Source organism: Passer montanus, unplaced genomic scaffold, assembly GCF_014805655.1.
Source record: "Passer montanus isolate IOZ18808 unplaced genomic scaffold, ASM1480565v1 scaffold224, whole genome shotgun sequence".
Taxonomy (NCBI): domain Eukaryota; kingdom Metazoa; phylum Chordata; class Aves; order Passeriformes; family Passeridae; genus Passer; species Passer montanus.
The window spans coordinates 51405-71989 of NW_024366860.1; the positions used below are offsets into that span (position 1 = coordinate 51405).

General features: G+C 53.4%; 1 protein-coding gene across 1 annotated transcript; it reads right to left on the reverse strand.

The window, feature by feature from the left end:
• Positions 1-65: 65 nt before the first annotated feature.
• OTUD7B (OTU deubiquitinase 7B) lies at positions 66-20406 on the reverse strand. The gene is made up of 12 exons (XM_039710130.1): positions 19991-20406; positions 13901-14023; positions 13106-13267; positions 12773-12991; positions 9059-9160; positions 8480-8607; positions 7537-7649; positions 6607-6734; positions 5862-6011; positions 5328-5442; positions 4565-4649; positions 66-3987 (listed from the first exon to the last, which is right to left on the reverse strand). The coding sequence occupies exons 2-12, from the start codon at positions 13971-13973 to the stop codon at positions 2698-2700; spliced, it is 2565 nt and encodes an 854-aa protein (XP_039566064.1). The 5' UTR covers positions 13974-14023; positions 19991-20406; the 3' UTR covers positions 66-2697.
• Positions 20407-20585: the final 179 nt, after the last annotated feature.

Genomic DNA, 20585 nt, shown 5'->3' on the forward strand with positions numbered 1-20585 from the left:
TAATTGGATGGAGAAGGGGATGAGGAGCAGCCCCAGGAGGGAACTGGGGAGGAAGGAGCCTCAGGTGCATCAGCTGAAGGTTTTTATTGTCAATGAGTCTGTGGTGCCACAACGAGGCCACAGGTACAGCCCAAGTGCAACACTCCGGCCCCGTTCACCAGGAGGCCAAATATCACCAATTAATCTGGAATTAATTTTAAAAAAGGAGTTTTTTTGTGAATAAACCACTGCAGAATTAATTCAGGTCGCTCGGTGTCGCGTTAGTGAGACCCAAAGCTGCCCCAGCTCCTCCGCCGAGGGGCTGGGGAATGGCGAAGGCGAATCTCATTTAATAAAATCAAATCAAACCTCATTAACGAGTTTTACACGCGCTGAAAGACAAACTTCTCCTCCACCAGGATCCGATGGCAGCAATTTGAATTCCAACCACACCAGTAAGTGCACTTAGTTTGACCCTGGGGTCACACCACAGTCTCCCCGTGGAAAAATCCCTCCTGGGGGCAGGTTTGGTGCTTCTCCTCCAGTTCTGGAGTTTTCCCTCCAGCACTGGTGCTTTTCCCACAGGTCTTCTGCTTTTTCCCTCTCTCTCTCCTCCCACAACACCAACGAGCAGGTCTGGGGGCTTCCCATCCCCACCAAGTGCAGCCTCCAGCGGGATGGAGTTAACAAAAGAGGAGAGAAATTCCCCCAAATTCGAGTGCTGAAGCATCACCTCCCCCTGCCCTCCCGTGCCCTGGGGCATCCCTGCTCCAGAGGATATTCCCAACGCCAAAATAAAGCTGCTGCTCTGATTTTGGGAAAAATAAACAATCAGAAAGTGGAATTTAAAACCAAGCGTCCATAAATAGGGAAGGGTTTGGGTTGGGTTTGAACCATCTCAGATTAAAATTTGGGGTGAACCAAGCGGGGGCAGAGCTTGTGCTGCTTAACCAGCACTGCACGTCCCTGCCTGGGGTTGAAGTCCAGTGGAATTCCTGCAGTTTGAGGGAGAAAAGTGGAATTTGTTCCCAGGTAAGAGGAGCCAGCTGGAGTGGGTGTCACACCCTCCCCTTCCCACAGCTTCAGGGATTTTATAAAATCAGTGAAAACAACTTACAGCGGAGTCAAACCATCCCTGGGGCATGTGAAATGTGGATTTGAAAATCTGCAGACAAGGAGCATTGCTGGCTGGGCTCAAAGCATTTGGATCCCACCAGGAAAGGCCTAATTTGGGGGTATTTACGTGTGGGAAAGGCCTTAACTCAGGGGTTTTAGGGCTAAGTTAACATTTTTAGAGCCAAGTCTAAGGCGTTGGGTGATCCCCCAAGCTCACTTCCAGCTCCTCTGCCTCATCCCTTCTCCTGGAAACTGCCATGGGCAGGAAGGGGTTGTTGCATAGTTTGATGCCTTCTGGAAAATCAACCCAAAAATAGAAACGAGGGAATGTTGTAAAGCTCTGGCTGAAGGACAGAACTCCTGTTTTATTTCCGTGTGATAGGAAATGCTGCACCTCACCTTGTGCAGGATCAGGCCAGGTTTGGGAGCTGCAGTTACCAAAAAAAAAAAAAAACCAAAAAAACCACCAAAAACAAAAACAAAAAAAACCCCAAGGAATTCTGTGCAAACATCGCAGTGCTAAAGTGAATCCCACCCTGGGAGCCAGGGGGCTGGGATGGGGTCAGGAACATTAGTCACGGGAGGATTTTACCTTAATGTTCTGCTTTTTTAGCCCTGTTATCAAAAATATGGATTAATTCTGCAGCCTAAAAGGTCAGTTGGTGGCTCAGCACAACGGAGCCGAGTTAATCAGGATCAGAGGTAGTACAGAGTAGCTGTGCTCAAGTAGGAGTTACGTGGGGCTGTGACCCCCCAGCTCCACCCCGGCACTGGGGGTGCTCTGGGACCCCTTTCCAGTGGATATTCCTGGGGGATTTGCCCCAGGCCACCGGGAATTCCTGGCAGGAGATGCTGACCCAGGATCTCGCCTCAGCTCTCCTGTGGGCTGGGGGTTCTGCACAGGAAGAGAAACCTCCAATCCCTTGAGCTCTGGGAGTCCCCCTGGCTCCCCCTGCCTCAGAAAAAAGAGTTTAAAAACAACATTTTACAACCAGAGTTCAGCTCATGGGGAGGAGAGGAGGGGACAGAGCCCTGAGCCTGTCCTGGTGCTCGGGGACATCCAGGACTGGGTGGGGGGAATCCAACCCACCTCACCTCATCAATGTCCAACTCCAACACGGTGTCGCTCAGTACCAGCAAGAAGAAAATACAGAATAAAACCAGTGTTAAAAAACTCCATTAAAAGGTTTGTGACTCTCAAAATGGGGCATTTTTGCTCCGTCCCAGGTGGTCAGGAAGCGGGAAGGACCTGGTGGGAGCTGCTCCCCCTGCCCACTCCCAAAGCTTTGGTCTGGTTTATTGAGTTTTTGAGGAATTCTCCCCCCTCACCCTGTGCTCCGACTCGAGCAGCCCCCACTGTCCCCAGGCACCCCTGGGAATCCTTCTCCTCCCCTGCAGGGGCTCCAGGAAAGCAGGGGCTGGTTTCCCCCCTCTCTCCCTCCTGCACCCCATCAATCCCACCAGCCCCACGCCACCCCCAGCCCAACGCCTGCTCCCACCTCCTGCAGAGTGGGAGAGGAGCGTGGGGGGTTTCAAACCAAACTGGATCTGTGTTATTGCATTCCCCACGTGCCAGGGGTCCGGGGGTGCCCAGGGGGAGCCTCAGAACCTGTGCACCAGCGCCTCGCGCTCCCTGCGCCGCAGCTCCTCCTTGTAACAGCAGGAACAGAAATTCCCAGTCTCCGGGTGTCCGTAAAAGCTGCAGTTGGGCTGTTTGCACTTGGTCTGCTGGATGTTGTACAGGGCTTGGCTTCTCATTTTATCCACTGTTCCTCCCTTGTCCTGCTCGAGGAGCTCCCTGCAGCCGTTGCTGTGCGGGGGGAGGCAGCCGGAGCCCTCGCACTCCGAAGGGAAGGGAGGCTGGATCTCCATGTCCGTGGGGGAGAACCGCCCCAGGTGGGCAGGGCCGGGGGGGCAGGGGCCCAGCCGGCCCTGGTGGTGCCGGGGCAGGGTGGCATAGGGGGGGAGGCTCCCACAGGGCCCCCCCGCCAGCTGCCGCCGGCCCTCGGGGCACGCGGGTGGGTGCAGCCCCTCAGCACTGCCCATGGAGGGCCTGGGGAAGGTGAAAACGCCAGAATAGCCAGCTGGAAATGCAGCTATTTTAGCAGCCACGGCCGGCTCCAGGGGCTGGGGGGGGTAGGTGGGGGGTGGCTGGCAGAACACGGGGCTTGGCATGGCCTCCTCGCTGCGCTGGGCACCCACCTCCCCTTCCGGCCTCTTGGCCGGGGCAGCGCTGCCCAGCGCCTTCTTCTCCGCCTCCTTCTGCCTCTGCTCTGCCAGGAAACGCTCCTCAGCATCCAGGAGGTACCTCTGGATCATCTCCTCCTGGAACTGGTGCCGGCTGCTGGTCTTGAGGTGGCTGGCGAAGATGAACTTGCGCTCGCCCTGCATGGCGGCGCGCAGGATGCTCAGGCTGAGCCGCACGTCGCTGCTGTACTTGTGGGGATCCGAGGCCTTCTCCAGGGCTGCTTTGCCTGCACAGGTCTTCTCTGCAGGAGCCAAATCTCCCGGGGAGCACTCCTCTTTGCTGTCTTTCCGTGCCTTCAGGGACCCTTTCTTCTTCTTCTCCAGGGTGTCTCCCTGGCCGTTGCTCACGCCGCCCTTCACGGCTTTGCTGTGCATCAGGCCCCCCATGTTCTTTTTTAGTTTGCTGCCCAGAGTCTTCCCGAAGCTCCCCAGCTTGTTGGCTACCGAGTCTGCCCGTTTTTTATCCTTCTCCTTCTCCTTTTCCCTCTCCTTCTTTGGTTTCTCCCTGTCCTTGCCTGCCCTGGTGCCCCCATTGCTGGCAGAGCTGCTGCACACTGACTCCTTGTCCGACTCGCCCGACTCCGGAGCCGAGCGAGCGTCGTCGCCCGCGGAGGCCGTGGGGGATTCTGGCTGAGCCAGAGGCGCCTGGGGAGCAAGGAGGGACAAATATCAGAGTCTAGACACTGCTCAGGTAAAGATTTTCAGGTGGAAGGTGAAGCTAAGGAGGTGTTGCTTGAACACGGATGGTGAAGCGTGTCCCCAGTGCATCCTGCACGTCCCTAAATATCCCCGTGGCACCCTTTCAACCTGAGACAGGCCAGGATCTTATGATTCTATTCTGTGATTCTCTGACACCTCCACTTGCTCAAGGTTTCAGATGCAAAGCCAGGGGAGAGGGGGGTGAGACCTGTCCCAGTCTCGAGGTGGCCATAAACCAACAGCTCCCATTTGTTTGGAGCCTGGGGTGTCCCTGAGGGGCTTCTGGGTCATGTGAAGACTGAAAATGGACGTGGAAAGCTCTAGAGAAAAGGTGCCCACATGCAAAACTGCCCACATGCAGAACTGCCCACTCCCCTGCTCTCTGAGCAGAATCAGCCACAATTCCTGTGGGCACAGAACCCCTCATGAGGCAGAGCCCCCAAGTAAAGCCCTACAACAGCTTCCCTGTAGAGAGGAGGGCTGAATAATTCATAGGTAAAGAAGATCCCCCTGGTCCCTTTACCTGCATGTCACAAGGCAACGTGATCCATCTGACATTCATGTAGCTGTGCAGCAGGTGCAGTTTGGCTTCCAGTGACAGTGTCACGCTGGCATTGGAGGGGAAAAGCCACAAGTCAGAGCCGTTTCCCACCTGGAAATATCTCCCCCCCATATTTCCATTATTCCCTGTGTTATGTATTTAAATGGGTGTTTTCCTACAGCAGCTCCAAGGGAACAAAAGGGATAATTATTTCCTTTCAATGAAAACACAAAGGGAGAAATCAGATTCCTCAGTGTTGGAATCAAAACATTTCTGCCTCAGCCACAGGAACTGCTGGGACCAAACCATGGTGAGAGCTGCCCAAAGCCTCACCCAGACCAGGCATGGTCTGGTGGCCACCACCCTCCCTGCTCCAGGGACCCACAACACAAGGATTTGGTGGCAAATGGAAAATACAGGTTTTTTTGTGCTACTACCACAGGAGATCCTCCACTGCTGCTGGTGTCTTGAGCTATACCCAGCCCAGAGCTCCAGGATCTGGAGCAACATCACTGAGGTGTGGGAATGAAGCTCGTGAGATGTCACAGCCCCACCCAAATCCTATCAAAATGAAGGAAAATGAAGGAAAAGCTGCTCCATGCCCATGAAAGTGCCATTCCCTGGGCACAACTTTCACCCAGCACAAGAAAACCCAGCTGGGGTCAGGACTGACCCCTTCATGTGTGACCTCTCTGCTCTGCAGGTCACCCAGACCCTCAGGGGAGCCTCCCTGCACATCACCAACCTGGCCAGCTTGACGTTGTCACTGTCGTCCTTTCCCCACTGCCACTCCTTCCCGGGGTCCACGGCGAAGTGCACGGGCAGCAGCTTGTGCTCAGAGTCTGTCAGGGGGATCACAGCTGCCCCAGGACACAAATGTCACATTTACAGCTCAGAAGGACAAATATTGCACGCTTGGAGCCAACGCTGAGCACCCACCAGGAGCAGTGTCACCCCTGATGGGAATGGCCTGATGGCAAATCCCAGTGCTGGGCTCATGGAATTGTCAGATCATGACCCTCACAGGAAGAGTTTCTCCACAATATCCCATCTAACTCTGCCCTATGTCAGTGGGAAGCCATTCCCCTTGTCCTGTCACCCTTGTCCCAAGTCTCCCTCCAGCTCCTGGAGCCCCTCTAGGCACTGGAAGGGCTCCAAGGTCAGGACACTGTTGGTTTTCTGAGCTGACAGTGCACATTGATGGGTCCTGGCCATCTCTATCCCCTCAGCACTCCCAAATCCTCCTCCTCACTTTGTTCACCCGAATCTCATCACTCACCTTGATCTTTTGAGTTTTCCTTCTGCTCCATGGAGACGAGGGCAGAAAAATGAGCTTGGTCATAAGCCAGGACCAGTGGAGACCTGTGGCATTTGTTGGCTGGGACTTCCAGGGGCAGATAGATCCCTCCAAAGGGAATTGGGGCAAATGCTGGGAAGAATTGAGAGTGGTTAGTTCTGATCACAGGTTCAAGAGTTCAGAGTTGTTTGTGCTGTAACTGCTCCAGAATGAGCCATTGGCCTCAGCTGAGGGCTCACCTGCAATTATCTGTCATCTCAGGGGACATTAAACAAAACCACAACCCAAAATAGATGTTTATTTTACATCAGGAGGATTTAAAATGTAGAATGAACTGGTATTTTCTATAAAAAGCCTTCCTCTTCACTCCCCCACAAGACAAAACTTTGCCCACAGAATGATGGAAACTGATTAACCTTCTCTGACAGGAAACTGAAGCTGATGGTGGAAAATCCACCACCCAGGGAATGGAATTTCACATCTCTAGATGTGTGTGTAGGGGCAAAAGAGGTAAAAAAAAAAAAAGAAAAAAACCCTTGGATGCTCTTAAAGCAGCAGAAATTGGGAGCCAAGTCTGACCTGGCCCCTCCATGGGCTCACCTGTAGCAGGTCAATTTTCCCTTCTGCACCATTCCCAACTCCAGTTTTGACAGCAAAAGGTCCCAGAAAGGGTGGAAAGGAAAGGTGGACAGCTCAGAGAGGCTTTGGGAAGAGAAGCAGGTCTCACCTTCACCCCCTGAGTCCCTCAGCATCGTGTCTGCCACCACCACAATGGGTCTCTTCAGCACGTGGGCCAGGACAAAGACGTGGAACTCCTCCAGGCTCTCGTACACCGGCTCCTCTGAGCCCTCCACCCTGGGGCAAAGCAGAAGCTGAGTGTCATCCCTTGGATATTCAATCATTTGCTTTGGAACACCAGGAGGTTTCACAGTCAGCCACAAAGAGGTGGGTGGACAGGGCTAAGGCTGATCTCAGCATTAATCTGAGGGTTTAGGTGTGGATTCCCAAAATGTCCTGCTCCAACACAAGGGTTTGTGACCAAGGAATGCCCAGCTGCTGCCTGGCATTGCTGGGAGTCCCTTATCTAAGGAGCTGTGGCACGGAAGTGTCCTTGGAATAGAAGTGAGATGGCAAAAACTCTCAGCTCTGGGTTATTGTGTCATTTCAGAGTGAGCAACACAAGGAAGCACAAGGAAACAAACACAAGGAAGCACAAAGAAACACAAAGAAACAAGGAAACACAAAGAAACACAAGGAAACAAACAGAAGGAATCAGAAGGAAGCACAAGGAAACACAAAGAAACACAAAGAAAGACAAGGAAACACAAAGAAACACACACAAGGGAGCAAAGGAAGAACAAGGAAACAGAAGGAAGGAAACAGAAGGAAGGAAACAGAAGGAAGGAAACAGAAGGAAGGAAACAGAAGGAAGGAAAGATTTATTCCCTGCTCAATCCACGTGCTGCCCCACAGACAAGCCCGTGCAGCCCCAAAATCCTTTCCTGGGATACTCGATGTGCCTTGTGCTTCCTCAGGATCCCTTGTCCTTCCCCTGCAACCCCAAGCAGAGCAGCCCAGAGCTGCTGCCCTGCCCTGGAGCAGCACGAGGGCTGTGCCTGAGGGGATTCCTTCCCTGGCTGTGCTCCCTGCCCCGTACCCGCCGCAGCCGCCGCCGTTGGTGCCGTAGTGCACGCGGGGCTCGCTGGACGCCAGCTTGATCAGCTCATTCCACTCCTTCTGCCACTCCTCCTCTGTGTAAACCAGGCCAGACTGCAAAATGGCAAAGAGAATCAAGAATCATTCAAGTAAAGCACTCCCAGCTGCTCCAGCACGGGTTTGTACCCACAGCACAACTTTTCTCTATGGGTTTATGCAGAAAAAGTCAACACATTCTGCACCATGTCCTCAAAAGTGCTTCCCAATATTCATCCAAATTTCCCCTCTCAATTTAAATCCATTCCCCTTGTCCTGTCACTTGTCCAATGTAGGAATGTGCTCTCTGTTGATGGAGTGACAAAACTATCTTTTGTCTCTTTAAGAAGGAAAAAAGCCCAGAAGTTTCTCTCCTCGATTAGGTAAAAAGACACCTCATAGGATTTGGGGGACTTCACCTCAAACTTAAGGATGGCCAATTGGACAGCAGCCAAAAAGTCTCACCTAAGCAATTCACTAGAAAAAAGAGGAGAACAAAGAAACTAATAGCTTTTGTGGGGTGTTTTACCAGGAGCAAGAACCTCTTGCACTGGGCTCAGTTTTTCTCTGTAAAGAGTTTTGTTATTTTGCCTTATATTAAAACTTTTCTGTTTCCAACACCATCACAAAAGCCATCCTGCTGATTTCATGCCTTCTAAGGTAGCTGAGCTATCTTGGGTGTGATATAGGACTCCAAGATCTAAGACCTACCTCGAGGTGACCCATAGATCAGCCCCAACATTTTCATTTTGCTTTCATTGCTGCAGCTCTGACTGCAGGACACCCCTTACCACAACCAAACTGAGCTGCCCAAAATTCCCCACCCGCCAGGAAGCACCTCCCAAACCCAGGGGATGTTTTTTCCCCTTGGCAGAGAGGGCCCAGAGCAGCACCCAGCTGGCTCCCACCTCCTTGTTCTGCTGGGTCTGCTGCCAGCGCCAGCGCCGCCTCAGCGCCTCCCGCTCCACCCCCTTGTCCATCAGGGTGTACAGGGATTTCCTGAGCATGAGATCCCGGTCGTGGAAGCCCCACATACCTGCAGGGAGAAGGAACAGGATGGTCAGGAGGGGCTAGTGTGACTCCCTGACCCACTGAGGTTCCTGGCAGAGAAGGGAAGGGGCTGCTCCATTACCCCACATTTTCTTCAGGCGTCCAGGGAAACTTGCCAGGGGTAGCACAAATCAGAATTACACACAAACAGGAGCCAGTACTTCCACTCAGAGCAGTTCTCCTCTATTTGCTTTTCCCCCACATGCTTCATTTCCCTCCTCAGAGCCCAACAGAGGGGGAGAAGGATTTGAGAAGCTGCTGGCAGCCTTGAAGCCATCCCACAGAGCCCGAGCACTGCCACTGCTCTTGCACAGCCAGGAGGAGCAGCAACACCCTGCCTTCCCACCAGAACGGGTGGCTCCTGCCCCCAAAGGGGCATGGTGGGCTCTTGCCCAGGGACTGGTTGCTGTTTCCTGGGGGATTAAGCCAAGCCTTACCCAGGGAGGCAGCGTGGAGCAGGCAATTCCCATCACCAGTGGTGGCCAGGGGCAGCAGGCGCTGGCAGCTCGGATCCACGGTCACCCACCAGTTGAGACGCCCTGGGGACATTTGGGAGAGTGTGAAACCATGGCATGGGACTGGGGGGACCCTAGGGACACTGCAGGCTGTGCTTTCAACCCTTCTGAAACCACGGCCAAGAAAAAAAAAAGTAGTTTAGACAGGGTGGAAGGAGCAACTGGATGGGTGGGAAGGTACAGACCCATCCCAGGACTGGGTGGGGAAAAGTCAGGACAATGACAAAGCAACAAAAAGAGGAGATTGGAGCTGCAAAACACCCTGAGGATGCCAGGAAAAGACTGGGCTGAATTTGGGGTCACACAAATAGGAGCCAGGACTTCCACCCAGCTCTATCTGTTTTTCCCCCACGTCCCTTATTTCTCTCCTCACAGCCCATCGGGCTGAAAACGCCACCAGGAGTACCCAGCACAAACAACTTCTCCGGGGAAAATCAGCCTTTTGCTGCTTCTTGGAACCAAATCCCTCCAGTTTCAAGTCTCTCATGGCCACGTTTCCCTGCTCACTGGTTTTTAGGCAGAATACTCCAGGATTTCTGCTGATCCCAGCAGCTTTCCTGCTGCAAATGCAAACTGACAGCGCCTTAGACTGGGAGTTTTGGGTCATTGTGGTGATTCAAGTCAAGAGCAGCTAAAAATAGAAGGTAGGAAGAAATGCCCAGTGAGCCCAGTGTGGCTGGAGATTCAGCCCTTCCCAAGGGAGTGAAGCTGAGCTGGATCAGGACTTTGAACCCCTGTCTGTGTCTCGCCCTGCCCTCAACATCCCTCCTTGGCTGCCCTATTTTCCAGGGGTTTTTGGATCCTGTGCAACAGGCAGGTTTTTGGCTGGATGAGGCTGTTTAGGCTTCCAAGTTGTATTCAAATTGCTCCTGCAGGAAACCAGCCCTTCCCCATGGTTTCCAAAGAGCCTCTCCTTCCTCTGGAGCACGATCCCTGCCGGGGATCCCAGCACACAGACATGGGATTGCTGCAAATGCTTTGTACAACCCCAGGGAGAGCAGCTGGAGAGGAACTACATGCAGAAAACAGGGGTAAAACATCCCCAAACAGCAGAAAACAAACCCATGCAGCTCAGTGTGACACAGGCAGGTCATTGCTGCTCCCAGCACCAGGAAAGGGACCCGCCAGGGCTCAAGGGTTCTGCACTGAGCCTGGGGACAATGGCTCTGCACAGAGAAGCCGCCTGTTCCCTCAACAGAGCTCCTGGCACGGCCGAGTTGGGAGCCTGGCCAAGTGGCCCAGGGCCAGGGGCGCCTCACAGGAGCTGTCCCACACGTAATCCTGCTAGGGGCAGCACCTTCTCCTCCATTTCCCCTCATTCCTGCAGGATTTGATGCTCTTTTCCAGAGTCTGCACGTCCAGTCGGCGCTTGGGAGCCACTGCTCAGAGGAGGAACCACACCGAACACATCCAGTCTCTACATCCAGATTTTTCAAGACAGGTCTGGTTTTAAACAAAGTTTTGACAGCCTTCTCTAACACAGTTCTCAGCAAAATAAATTCATTCCTGTATGGGAATTAATTGCAATGTGTTTCCCAATGTAGTCAGTGTTAAAAATATCACGGGAAACCACAAGAGGTTGGGCTACATTTTGAGATCTTTTCTTGTAGCTGCTGTTGTGCAAGCTCTGCCCCAGCCAGGTCTGAGAGGACACACCTTGCAGAGGCATTTCTGTGCCCAGTGTTTGCACTGACTCCAGTTATGCAAGAGAAGCTGTCTCCAAAGGAACCGCACGCCCAACCCTCTCCTGCCGGTGTTTTGCTCCTGTCGAGGCTGGGGAAAGGCCAAGAGGCTGCCCAGAAGTATTGAAAACAACACATTTCTCTCTGAAGAGCCAGCCCTGAGAGCTGTGCAGGGAAATCAACTGGATTTAGGAGCCTGAGGGGTCTTCCCACAACGGCCATGGGGGCAACAGATTTTCTGCACAGGGAAAAGTCCACTGGCAGCCAGAGGCTCCCTCTGCATCCAACACCCTGAGCCTTGTTATCCCACAGAACACCCCACAGGGTGTTTGGGGAAATCCCATTGTATCTTCCAGCAGGAGCCACCTGAACGGGTCACAGCAATGGGAAGGAACCGATGGCTCCACCCAGCCTGGAGGGAGGATTGCCTCATCCAAACCTTAAATGGTTTCCCCAGGGCTACCGGGAATCCACTCTGGCTTCCTGACACAGGGAGTGGCCCAGGGATTGCTCCCCAGGCCTTGTGCTCCAAGGGATCAGCATCTTTCATTTCTTCATGATTTTTATCCCCTCCAAGGGATCAGGATCTCTCATTTCTTCATGATTTTTATCCCCCAATACACTCAGGTGAGGCACCTGCGCTCCTCCCTCTGTGACACAAGCAAACCCAGTCTCAGAGCAAGGACTGATCCCTCATCCACAAGGGTTTGTGTCAAAGGACACCAAGGCTCCACTGAGGGCAGGGATTTCAGCTCCACCAAGACCTTTCCATACCACTCCAAGGCCATTCAAAGCATTCCCAGAGGACCTCATTGAAGTTTTCAGCCACTTTGAAAGTGTTCACTTTGCCACAAGGGTGTAACAGCACCTCTGAAGACACGGGGAAGAGGATCTGAACATTTATTGGGCTATAAAATCTATTTCCTTAATCCCCTAAGGATGGTGTGTGCTAAATTAACAATGGGAATCCCTGTAGATCACAGCACCATGCTCAAAACCCCACTTGGAATATTTCATAGCTGCACTACAGACAAAACACCCATTTATAACAACCCACAGACACTCAAGCCTCCAAAAGACATTTTCTAAAACTCTGAATTTCTACACTCCTTCCCATTAACAGCATCTCAGCACACCTGGAAGTGCCCCCAGCCCACAGGTGAAGCACCCAGCACCCCCCAGCCCCACATTTGATTTGTTTGGGACACAGGAAGCCAAGCCCTGGCCCTGCTGGGATGAGATCTGGGGTTTATCTGCACCAGAGCCAGCAGCTCTGCTGTCACCTCACGGCATCCCCGTGTAACAGGATCACTGGGATCAGGTGCTCATTCCCAAAACATGAGAATATTTCTTACAGCAGCTCCAGGACAGGGAGAAGCTGGGCCCTCAGAGTGTCTGTTATCCCCAAGGATAATGTGGTTTCTGGTGTGTGCAGCACCACAGGAACAGTGTGGGGGGGGTAAACCCTCCTGAGATCCCTCAAGGCATCCTGCCCCTGGTGCCAGGGATGAGGTTTTTCCCTGCCAGCATGGATGTCCCCCTCATTCCCTCATTTACAGAGCCCCTGGCAGCTCTCCAGGAACCTGGAACCAAAGCAGGGGTTTCCTCCCCAGGCACCCGGCAGGCACTGGAGCAGCAGCATCAACCTCCAGAATTTATCAGCAGGGATAAATTAGATAAATTAGGGATAAATTAGGGATTTATTAGACAGGAATTCCCTTTTCTCTGCCTCTCCACAGGACTGGGGTGCTCCAGGGGTGAGACAATGCTAGTTTTGGGGTGTTTTCCCTCTCAGCAGTGCACAGTGATAACAGCCCTGGGTTGTTTCCACTCAGTTCCCATGGCTGAAGGGATAAAAATAAATGATATAAAAATGATGGAATAATGTCCCATGCATCCATGTGACATCCCAGGGTGTTCCTGTGGGTGACACTGCCCACGACCCAGCACTCACCAGCCTGCTCCAGTGCCACCAGCATGGATTGCTCGATGAGATCCCGCTCGATGAAGCTGCGGAAATCCTCGGAGTACACGGTGAGGTCGGGCAGCTGGAAGGTGCAGATGGGCATCTCCAGCAGGTGCTCACTGCTGCTGCCATTGCTGGAGACGTGGGAACGAGCCAGGGACACGATGGTGGAGCTGGCATGGGAGATACCTCGAGACAAACGCTTCTCTGTTGGGGGGCAAGAAAGAAAACCAAAATGAGGCAGGAGCGGCAAACCCCGCAGCAGCACGGGGGGCATCCCACAAGCTCCCAGCACACCTCCCCTGGCTGAGGGGCACTCACCTGGCACCAGGTCGTCCTGCCGCTGCAGGGGGGGCCTCCCAGGCCGGGCCAGCTCCCGCTCGGGGGGCCGGGCCCCGCTGAAGGGGGGCGGGAGGCTCCCGGCGTGCACCTGCCGCAGCTGCTCGAAGTCGCTCAGCGCCGCGCTCAGGTCCCAGTTCTTGCCTGAGAGGAGAGGTGGAGCCCCCATGGTTCCCTTCTTCCCCCTTTACAGGGGTGGAAGGTGAGGAATTTCCCCCATTTTTTCCCATTTTTCCCAGAATTTTTCCCCTTTTTCCCATGATTTTTCCTATTTCCGGGTGGTGAAAGCTGAGGTATTTCCCCCATTTCAGGTGTGGAAGGTGAGGAATTTCCCCCATTTTTTCACATTTTTCCCAGAATTTTTCCCATTTTTCCCATGATTTTTCCCATTTCCGGGTGGTGAAAGCTGAGGTATTTCCCCCATTTTTCCCCATTTCAGGTGTGGAAGGTGAGGAATTTTCCCCCATTTTTTCACATTTTCCCAGAATTTCCCCCGTTTCCCCCCATTCCAGGTGTGGAAGGTGAGGAATTTCCCCCATTTTATTCCATTCCACATGTGGAAGCTGAGGAATTTTCCCCATTTTCCCAGAATTTTTCCCATTTTCCCCACTCCAGGCAGAGCAGCACCACTCACCCAGCACAGAACTGAGGCACTTCCTACACATCCATGTCGGAAACTATCCCAGCCACCTCCCTCACCCTTTTCCAACCATTTCTCCCCCTGTCTCCCCACCATCCACAACGGGAATTTCCACCATCATTCCCAGTTTTCCATACCTTCGAGGAGGTCTCTGGCCAGCCCTGGCTCTGCCCCCGTCGAGCGAACAAAATCCGACAGGACGATGTCCATAGCCAAGGCCAGACGGGTCAGCGGCACCGGCTCGGCTCCTGGGCATCAGCCTGGGGATGACACCAAGAGCACACCTGGATGGCAGCTGGGAACGGGCTGAGGGGGGAAGGAACCATCCCCCAAAAATTAACTGTGCTCCGGGATTGCTGGGTCATTCCCTGGGAGCTGCGAGAACAACGCTTGGGAGCAACGATTCCCAACAATGGGAATTTCCTTGGAAAATTCATGAGCTAAATTCAATTCTCATCTCTAAGGTGATGGAGTTTTTCTTTGCAAATTAGGAATAAGTGAGATAATAAATGAATTTTTGGGAGCAATGAGAAAGCAGGAAGTTTCTCTTGTGCATTTACAGGGAGTGAATCCCTGCCTCATCCCACTCCAAGCATCCCAGCTGTGAGGCAGGGAAGGGGAAGGAAGGACAAAATGCTAGAATTAGAATATGTCTTCTAAGGAAAATACATTTTAAGAAGGAAAAAAACCAAATTAAACAATCCCAATTGCTCTGGCAGAAAAAATCAATGTCCAGACAGAACTCCTTTCCTCTCCAGAGCTCCTTTGACTCCAGAGCTCCCTCCCAGAGGGGAACAAAACCACAGATCTACTCCACAAATCTGGATTTTGTGGGGTTCTGAGCCTGTGGAAGGAAGGTGTGTGCTCCTGCCATGCCTTCAAATCCTGATTTTCTGCATTCCTCGGGGCAGAGAGGGAAAGGAAGAGCAGCCTCATCTGTGGGAGTCCAGATGGGCAAAGTGCTCCATGGAGTTTGGTGCTGTGCAGTTAAAGGCTGGGATAAAAATTCTGCCATCGAGGAACAGGAAAGAAAAGGAAGAGAATTTATGCCGAGCTGAAAATCTGGAAGAGGAAAGAGATGTGTTCTAAGGAAAACACATTTTAAAAACTAAAAAAGAAAAACCAAACTAAACAATCCCAGTTGCTCTGGCAGACAAAATCAATGTCCAGATAGAACTCCTTTCCTCTCCAGAGCTCCTTTGACTCCAGAGCTCCCTCCCAGAGGGGAACAAAACCACAGATCTACTCCACAAATCTGGATTTTGTGGGGTTCTGAGCCTGTGGAAGGAAGGTGTGTGCTCCTGCCATGCCTTCAAATCCTGATTTTCTGCATTCCTCGGGGCAGAGAGGGAAAGGAAGAGCAGCCTCATCTGTGGGAGTCCAGATGGGCAAAGTGCTCCATGGAGTTTGGTGCTGTGCAGTTAAAGGCTGGGATAAAAATTCTGCCATCGAGGAACAGGAAAGAAAAGGAAGAGAATTTATGCCGAGCTGAAAATCTGGAAGAGGAAAATCTGGGAAGGCTGGGAGAGGGAGGTGCTGGTGTATTAGGTATAAGAACAAATTCCAGGATTGTGTGGAATAGGAACAAACCTGGTTGTTTTCCTGGTGCCTGAAAAATAAAGTCTCTACAGACAAGCAAAAAGAAATGGTTTGGTTTTTTTCTAAGATTATCCTTAAAGGTGGGTGAAATTCCCTAACAGCACAACACCCCACAAGCATCCAGATTTAACCTGGAATCTCTTGGTTCTGCTGGAGAAACACCATTCCCACAACTGAGTTGTTAAATTCCTCCTCCCAGAAAAAAAACCTCTGGATTCCTTCACTTCGATGCCAAAGCCCAGCACATTCCTGGAGCAGGATTTGGCAGCGATTCCTGCTCTTACTCCACCAATTTAGGGAACATCCCTAATTAGGAGCCGCAGGTTTGGATCCTCTAATCCCTGGCAGGAGCAAGGAGCAGCTCCAGGATGAGCCTGGCTGTGATAACGGTGCAGCTTCCTTCAGGTGGGTGTGGAATTCCAATGCAAATGAAAGCTCAGCAGGCACAGCAGAGGTTTGGGGAGGGAACAAGCAGCACATCCCACCCCCTCATCCACGGCATTCCAAACTCCCTCATTCCAAACTCCCTCGTGCACAAGAATGCCAGGGAAAACACAGCTGGGAAACTCTGGGTGCAGGGAGGAGGAGTGGGATTATTGGAGATTTATCGAGGGATTGGACAGAGAAATGTCCCCACTCCAGAGTTATTCCCAGAGTTATTTCCCTGCAAGGGAAATGCTCTCTCCTCTTCCCTCCTTGCAGAACAGGTGGGGAATGTGAGCCCAGGGAGGAAATCCAAGCCCCAGGAGAGCCCCAACTGCAAATCCACCCCCCAGCAGTGGAGCAGGCACTGAGCACACCCCAAAGCCCCCAGGGGTGGACGGGGGTGCAGCAGAGCTGGATGTGATCCCAAGTGAGTGTTCCTGGCACACTCCAACCAGAAAAGTGTGGAAAACATGAATTCAGGACTAAGCCCAGCTGTTGTGGTCCCAACAGCTCTTTGCAGGACACATCAGCAGGGCTTTTCAGCAAATGTTTAACAAATATTTCCCACACTTCCCCAGCGCCTGAGCACAGCAGTGCTCCTGACAGGAGTGATCAGCTGTGCTGGAGTCACACCTCCATGGCACCAGAAGGAGCAAACAGCATTCCAGGGTCACACACCCATGGGAACCCAGGGAAAGCTCCATTCCAAAGTGCCAACAGATCCACCCAGCGCTGACACCAACCTTCAGCCTTCCAGGCAGAGCAATCTGCCCAGTTCCACCCCTGGGAACGGGGCAAAGCTGGGCTAGGGCCATCCTGGCAGCCTGCAAGTCCTTCCTAAGGGGAATTCAGATCTTTCACACCAAATGTCCATCCAAAATGAGGGGAAATCATAAAACCTCCTGGAGCCTCCTCTCTCTTGCTGCCTACAGCCTCTCCCAGGGCAACTCCACCTCCATCAAGGTTTGGGAAGGGACTCACCAGGAGCACGTGGAGCATCCCAGCCTTCTGCAGGCAGGACTGCACCCCTGCCCCAACACCACCAGAAAAGTCAGGAAACTGAGGGAGGAATTCACAAAGTCCAAGAGCTCAGTGTCTCTCAGCTCCACCCTGGGGGGAAATCAGCCATTGGGAACACTGAATTTAAACAGTTCACCAGAACCAACTGAGGAGCAGCAAAACTGGATCCATTTAAAGTTCCAGACTGGAATTTATGGGGCTTTAATTCCCTCATTTTGTTAGATTTCAATCCTGCTGAACACGCTGCAGAAAGAGGAAATAATTCTCTTTGTTAGGGCCAAATCCTGACCCAAGGTCAGCCACGACGTGTGGCTCCACTGTGTTTATAAAGACACTTCCAGAAATATTTTAGGAGCAGCAAACTCTGACGTCTCTCCCCCGGATCTGCCACGTGATGTTTTGCTGAGGGCAGGAACCAAGCTGGGAGCCAGGACTCCACTCCCAGAGCTCTGCTCCTGACCCAGCCCCTCCTCAACATCCCTTCCCCACAGGGAACACCAAGCCAGACCCTCAGGGAGCTGCAGGTGAGGCAGGAGGTGCCCAAATCCACGGGAAATTTAATCCTGCCAGACCCACATGGATGTTTTTGCTGCAAACCAGCACATATCCAACTCCTAAACACCAAATCCTCCAAAACCCTGAAATTTGGCAGCACTCAGGGCTAAGCAGGGGGGTCCTGAGGGGAAAGGCCACGCTGGAAACTGCAGGTGGGACATGGGAGCAGCTCCAACCTGAGCCCCATCAGAGTAACAATGAGAAAAATCAGCTGCTCCATGAGTGAGCATGGCCTGATGCTCCTGAAGGAGCTTTCTGGCTTCCTCCTGCTCCCCAGAAGAGTGGGGACTGTCCCAGTCCCACCCCACACGGCTGTCCTGGCCCTGCAGGTTACCTAACGCCGCCAGGATTAGCAGCACCCGTCCTGACCTGACACCTGGGCTGTGTCACTAAGCTCATCTGGGAGTGCTGGGTGGGACACAGGCCCTGCAGCTCCTGCCTCTGCCAGGATGGAATCAGCTCATCATCATCATCATCAACAAAAATCCACTTATTTCTGATAAAACTGGTGGAACGGGACACCCTTGGAGTGCTGGATGGGACACACACCATGCCTGCCTCTGCCAGGATGGGAATCAGCTCCTCCTCATCATCATCAACAAAAAGAATTATTCCTGATCAAACTGATGGTGCAGGACACCCTGGGAGTGCTGGGTGGGACACACACCATGCAGCTCCTGCCTCTTCCAGGATGGGAATCAACCCATCTCAACAAACAAAAATTCACTTATTCCTGATCAAACTGATGGAGCAGGACACCCTGGGAGTGCTGGGTGGGGTGGGACACAGGCCCTGCAGCTCCTGCCAGGATGGAATCAGCTCATCATCATCATCATCAACAAAAATCCACTTATTCCTGATCAAACTGATGGTGCAGGACACCCTGGGAGTGCTGGGTGGGACACACACCATGCAGCTCCTGCCTCTTCCAGGATGGGAATCAACCCATCTCAACAACAAAAATCCACTTATTTCTGATCAAACTGATGGTGCAGGACACCCTTGAAGTGCTGGGTGGGACACACACCCTGCCTGCCTCTTCCAGGATGAGAATCAACCCAGCTTATCAAGAAAAATCCACTTATTTCTGATGAAAGTGATGGAGCAGGACAGCCCTGGAGCCCCTCAGCCCATGGAGGGGTGCTGTGAGTGCACAAGGAAGCTGCTCCAGCAGGGAACAGGGGCTCCTAAAACCACGCTGGTGCTCAGGAGCTGGAGCAGGAGTGAATCAAAAGCTATGGAAATCATCCCATTTTTATAAAGCTTCAATGGACAGCTTTATCCTGCTTTTTCCAGAGCTGGGCTCCTCCCGACAGCCAGCTCATCCTGAACCTTGGGCTGAAGAACACACCAGAACCTACCACTTTTATCTCCAAGATAAAAGCCCAGTAAGCCTCCAACACAACCACAGCAGCCTCTGTCCCATCATCATCATCATCATCATCATCATCATCATCATCATCCCTCCTGGTTATCAGCTGCTCCCAAAATCACAGGATTCTCTAACGAAGCACTGACAACAAACTCAGTGCCTGCACCAAAGAAATTCCCTTTGGAATTTAAGGACTTAAACCAGGCCAGGACTATTTCCAGGCTGGTTCTCTGCGAGAGCTGGGCCTGGCACACGCTGTCCTTGCCACTGTCCCAGGGGATGCTCCAGGAGCCCCCTCTGCAATCCAGGCCAGGGCAGCTCCATCACCAATTCTGCCTCTTTTCACCCCAGAATGCAGCTCCACCACCAATTCTGCCCATTTTCACCCCAGAATGCAGCTCCATCACCAATTCTGCCCGTTTTCACCCCAGAATGCAGCTCCACCACCAATCCTGCCTGTTTTCACCCCAGAATGCAGCTCCATCACCAGTTCTGCCTCTTTTCACCCCAGAATGCAGCTCCACCACCAATCCTGCCCCTTTTCACCCCAGAATGTTTCAACCCAGAGCTGCTCCCACAAGGACAATCCACTCTCAGCCCTTTCAGGGATCAGTTCAGGGTGCAGCTCAGGGCTGGGAGAGCTGAAGTGCCAGCTGAGGGTCAGAGAATCTCCCAGTGCTGAGTGGCACGGACTCACCACAAACACCAGCAGAAAACTGAATAAATCCCAACAGAAAACCGAACCAATCAACACTGAAGAGCAGAGTCCTGATTTCTTAAGCAGCTTGGGCTCACAGCTCCTTTTCCCCTCCCCAGCTGTGCTCCATCCCAGTGGGATCTGGATGCTCCTGCCCACAGCAGGGGCTGACAAGGCTCTCCCACCTGCAGCAAGCACAGGGGATGCCTGGATCCAGCTGTCCCTTCAGACACCTCCACACTGCATCCACAGGTGGCCACACCACTCCAGAAGCTTCTTGAGCACAAAACCATCTTTAAGTAGCTTAAAAACCCCATTTTCCCAAAAAAAAAAAGAAAGCCTCAGTATGGATGTGTGCCGGGTCAGGAAGATAAAACCCAGCAGTGACAGCGATTCAGAGCGAAGAATCCCAGCTGGAATTTTGGACTTTCCAGCTCCATGACTTCAGCGGACAGCACGGCTTTTAGGAAGCAGGAGATCCCCGCTCCCGAGCACCCATCTCACAGCCAGGAAAGCCCCGCAGCATTCCCGGTGCACCGGGATCCGCCGTGCCCCTACCGGGGGTGAGGCTCCCTGGAGCTGGGGATGGTCCGGGAGCTGCTCCTCGGACACGGCGACGCAGCCGGGAATCAGCCAGAGCAGGAATTCCCTCTCCTACAGACGGGGACTCGCAAACTCCAGGCTTCTTTCTGAGTCTCGCTGCCGAAGGACCCGAGCCCAGCCTGGAGCGGGCAGCCGCGCGGAAATCCCGGCGGAAAAACAAGCACCAAGAGGAAAATTACTTGGCCCCAGAGTGGCCGGGACCAGGAAAACGCCGCTCCCCGGGGAGCCCCCGGAGCTCGGCGGCGGGACCGGGCTCCGCACCGGGGGCGGCCCGGAGCCCTCACGGCCGCGGCCCCGCAGGCCCCGGGGCTGAGGAGGGACCCGCACCCCGCACCCCGCCACCCAGCCCGGTACCACCTCCGGGCGCCGCACCCGACAGCGACACCGGCCCCGCGGAACGCGCCGCCGCCCGGAACGCGCCGCCACCCCCGTTCCCGCCCGGAACGCTTTGGCGGGCGCACGCGGCCGTGCCGGCGGGGGCCAATGGCGGAGCGGGGCCAGGCCAGGCCACGCCCCCCCCGGGAGCGGGGGGGAGCGGAGCGCCCCCTGG

Bases quoted from the DNA above. Each gene is read 5' to 3' on its own strand.
- OTUD7B (XM_039710130.1), bottom strand. From the start codon at position 13,973: ATGGACATCGTCCTGTCGGATTTTGTTCGCTCGACGGGGGCAGAGCCA. The intron at 13,268-13,900 runs GTATGGAAAACT...CTCTCCTCTCAG, and splicing joins GGCCAGAGACCTCCTCGAAG to GCAAGAACTGGGACCTGAGC. The intron at 9,161-12,772 runs GTGAGTGCTGGG...AAATGTCCCCAG, and splicing joins GGTGGCACTGGAGCAGGCTG to GGCGTCTCAACTGGTGGGTG.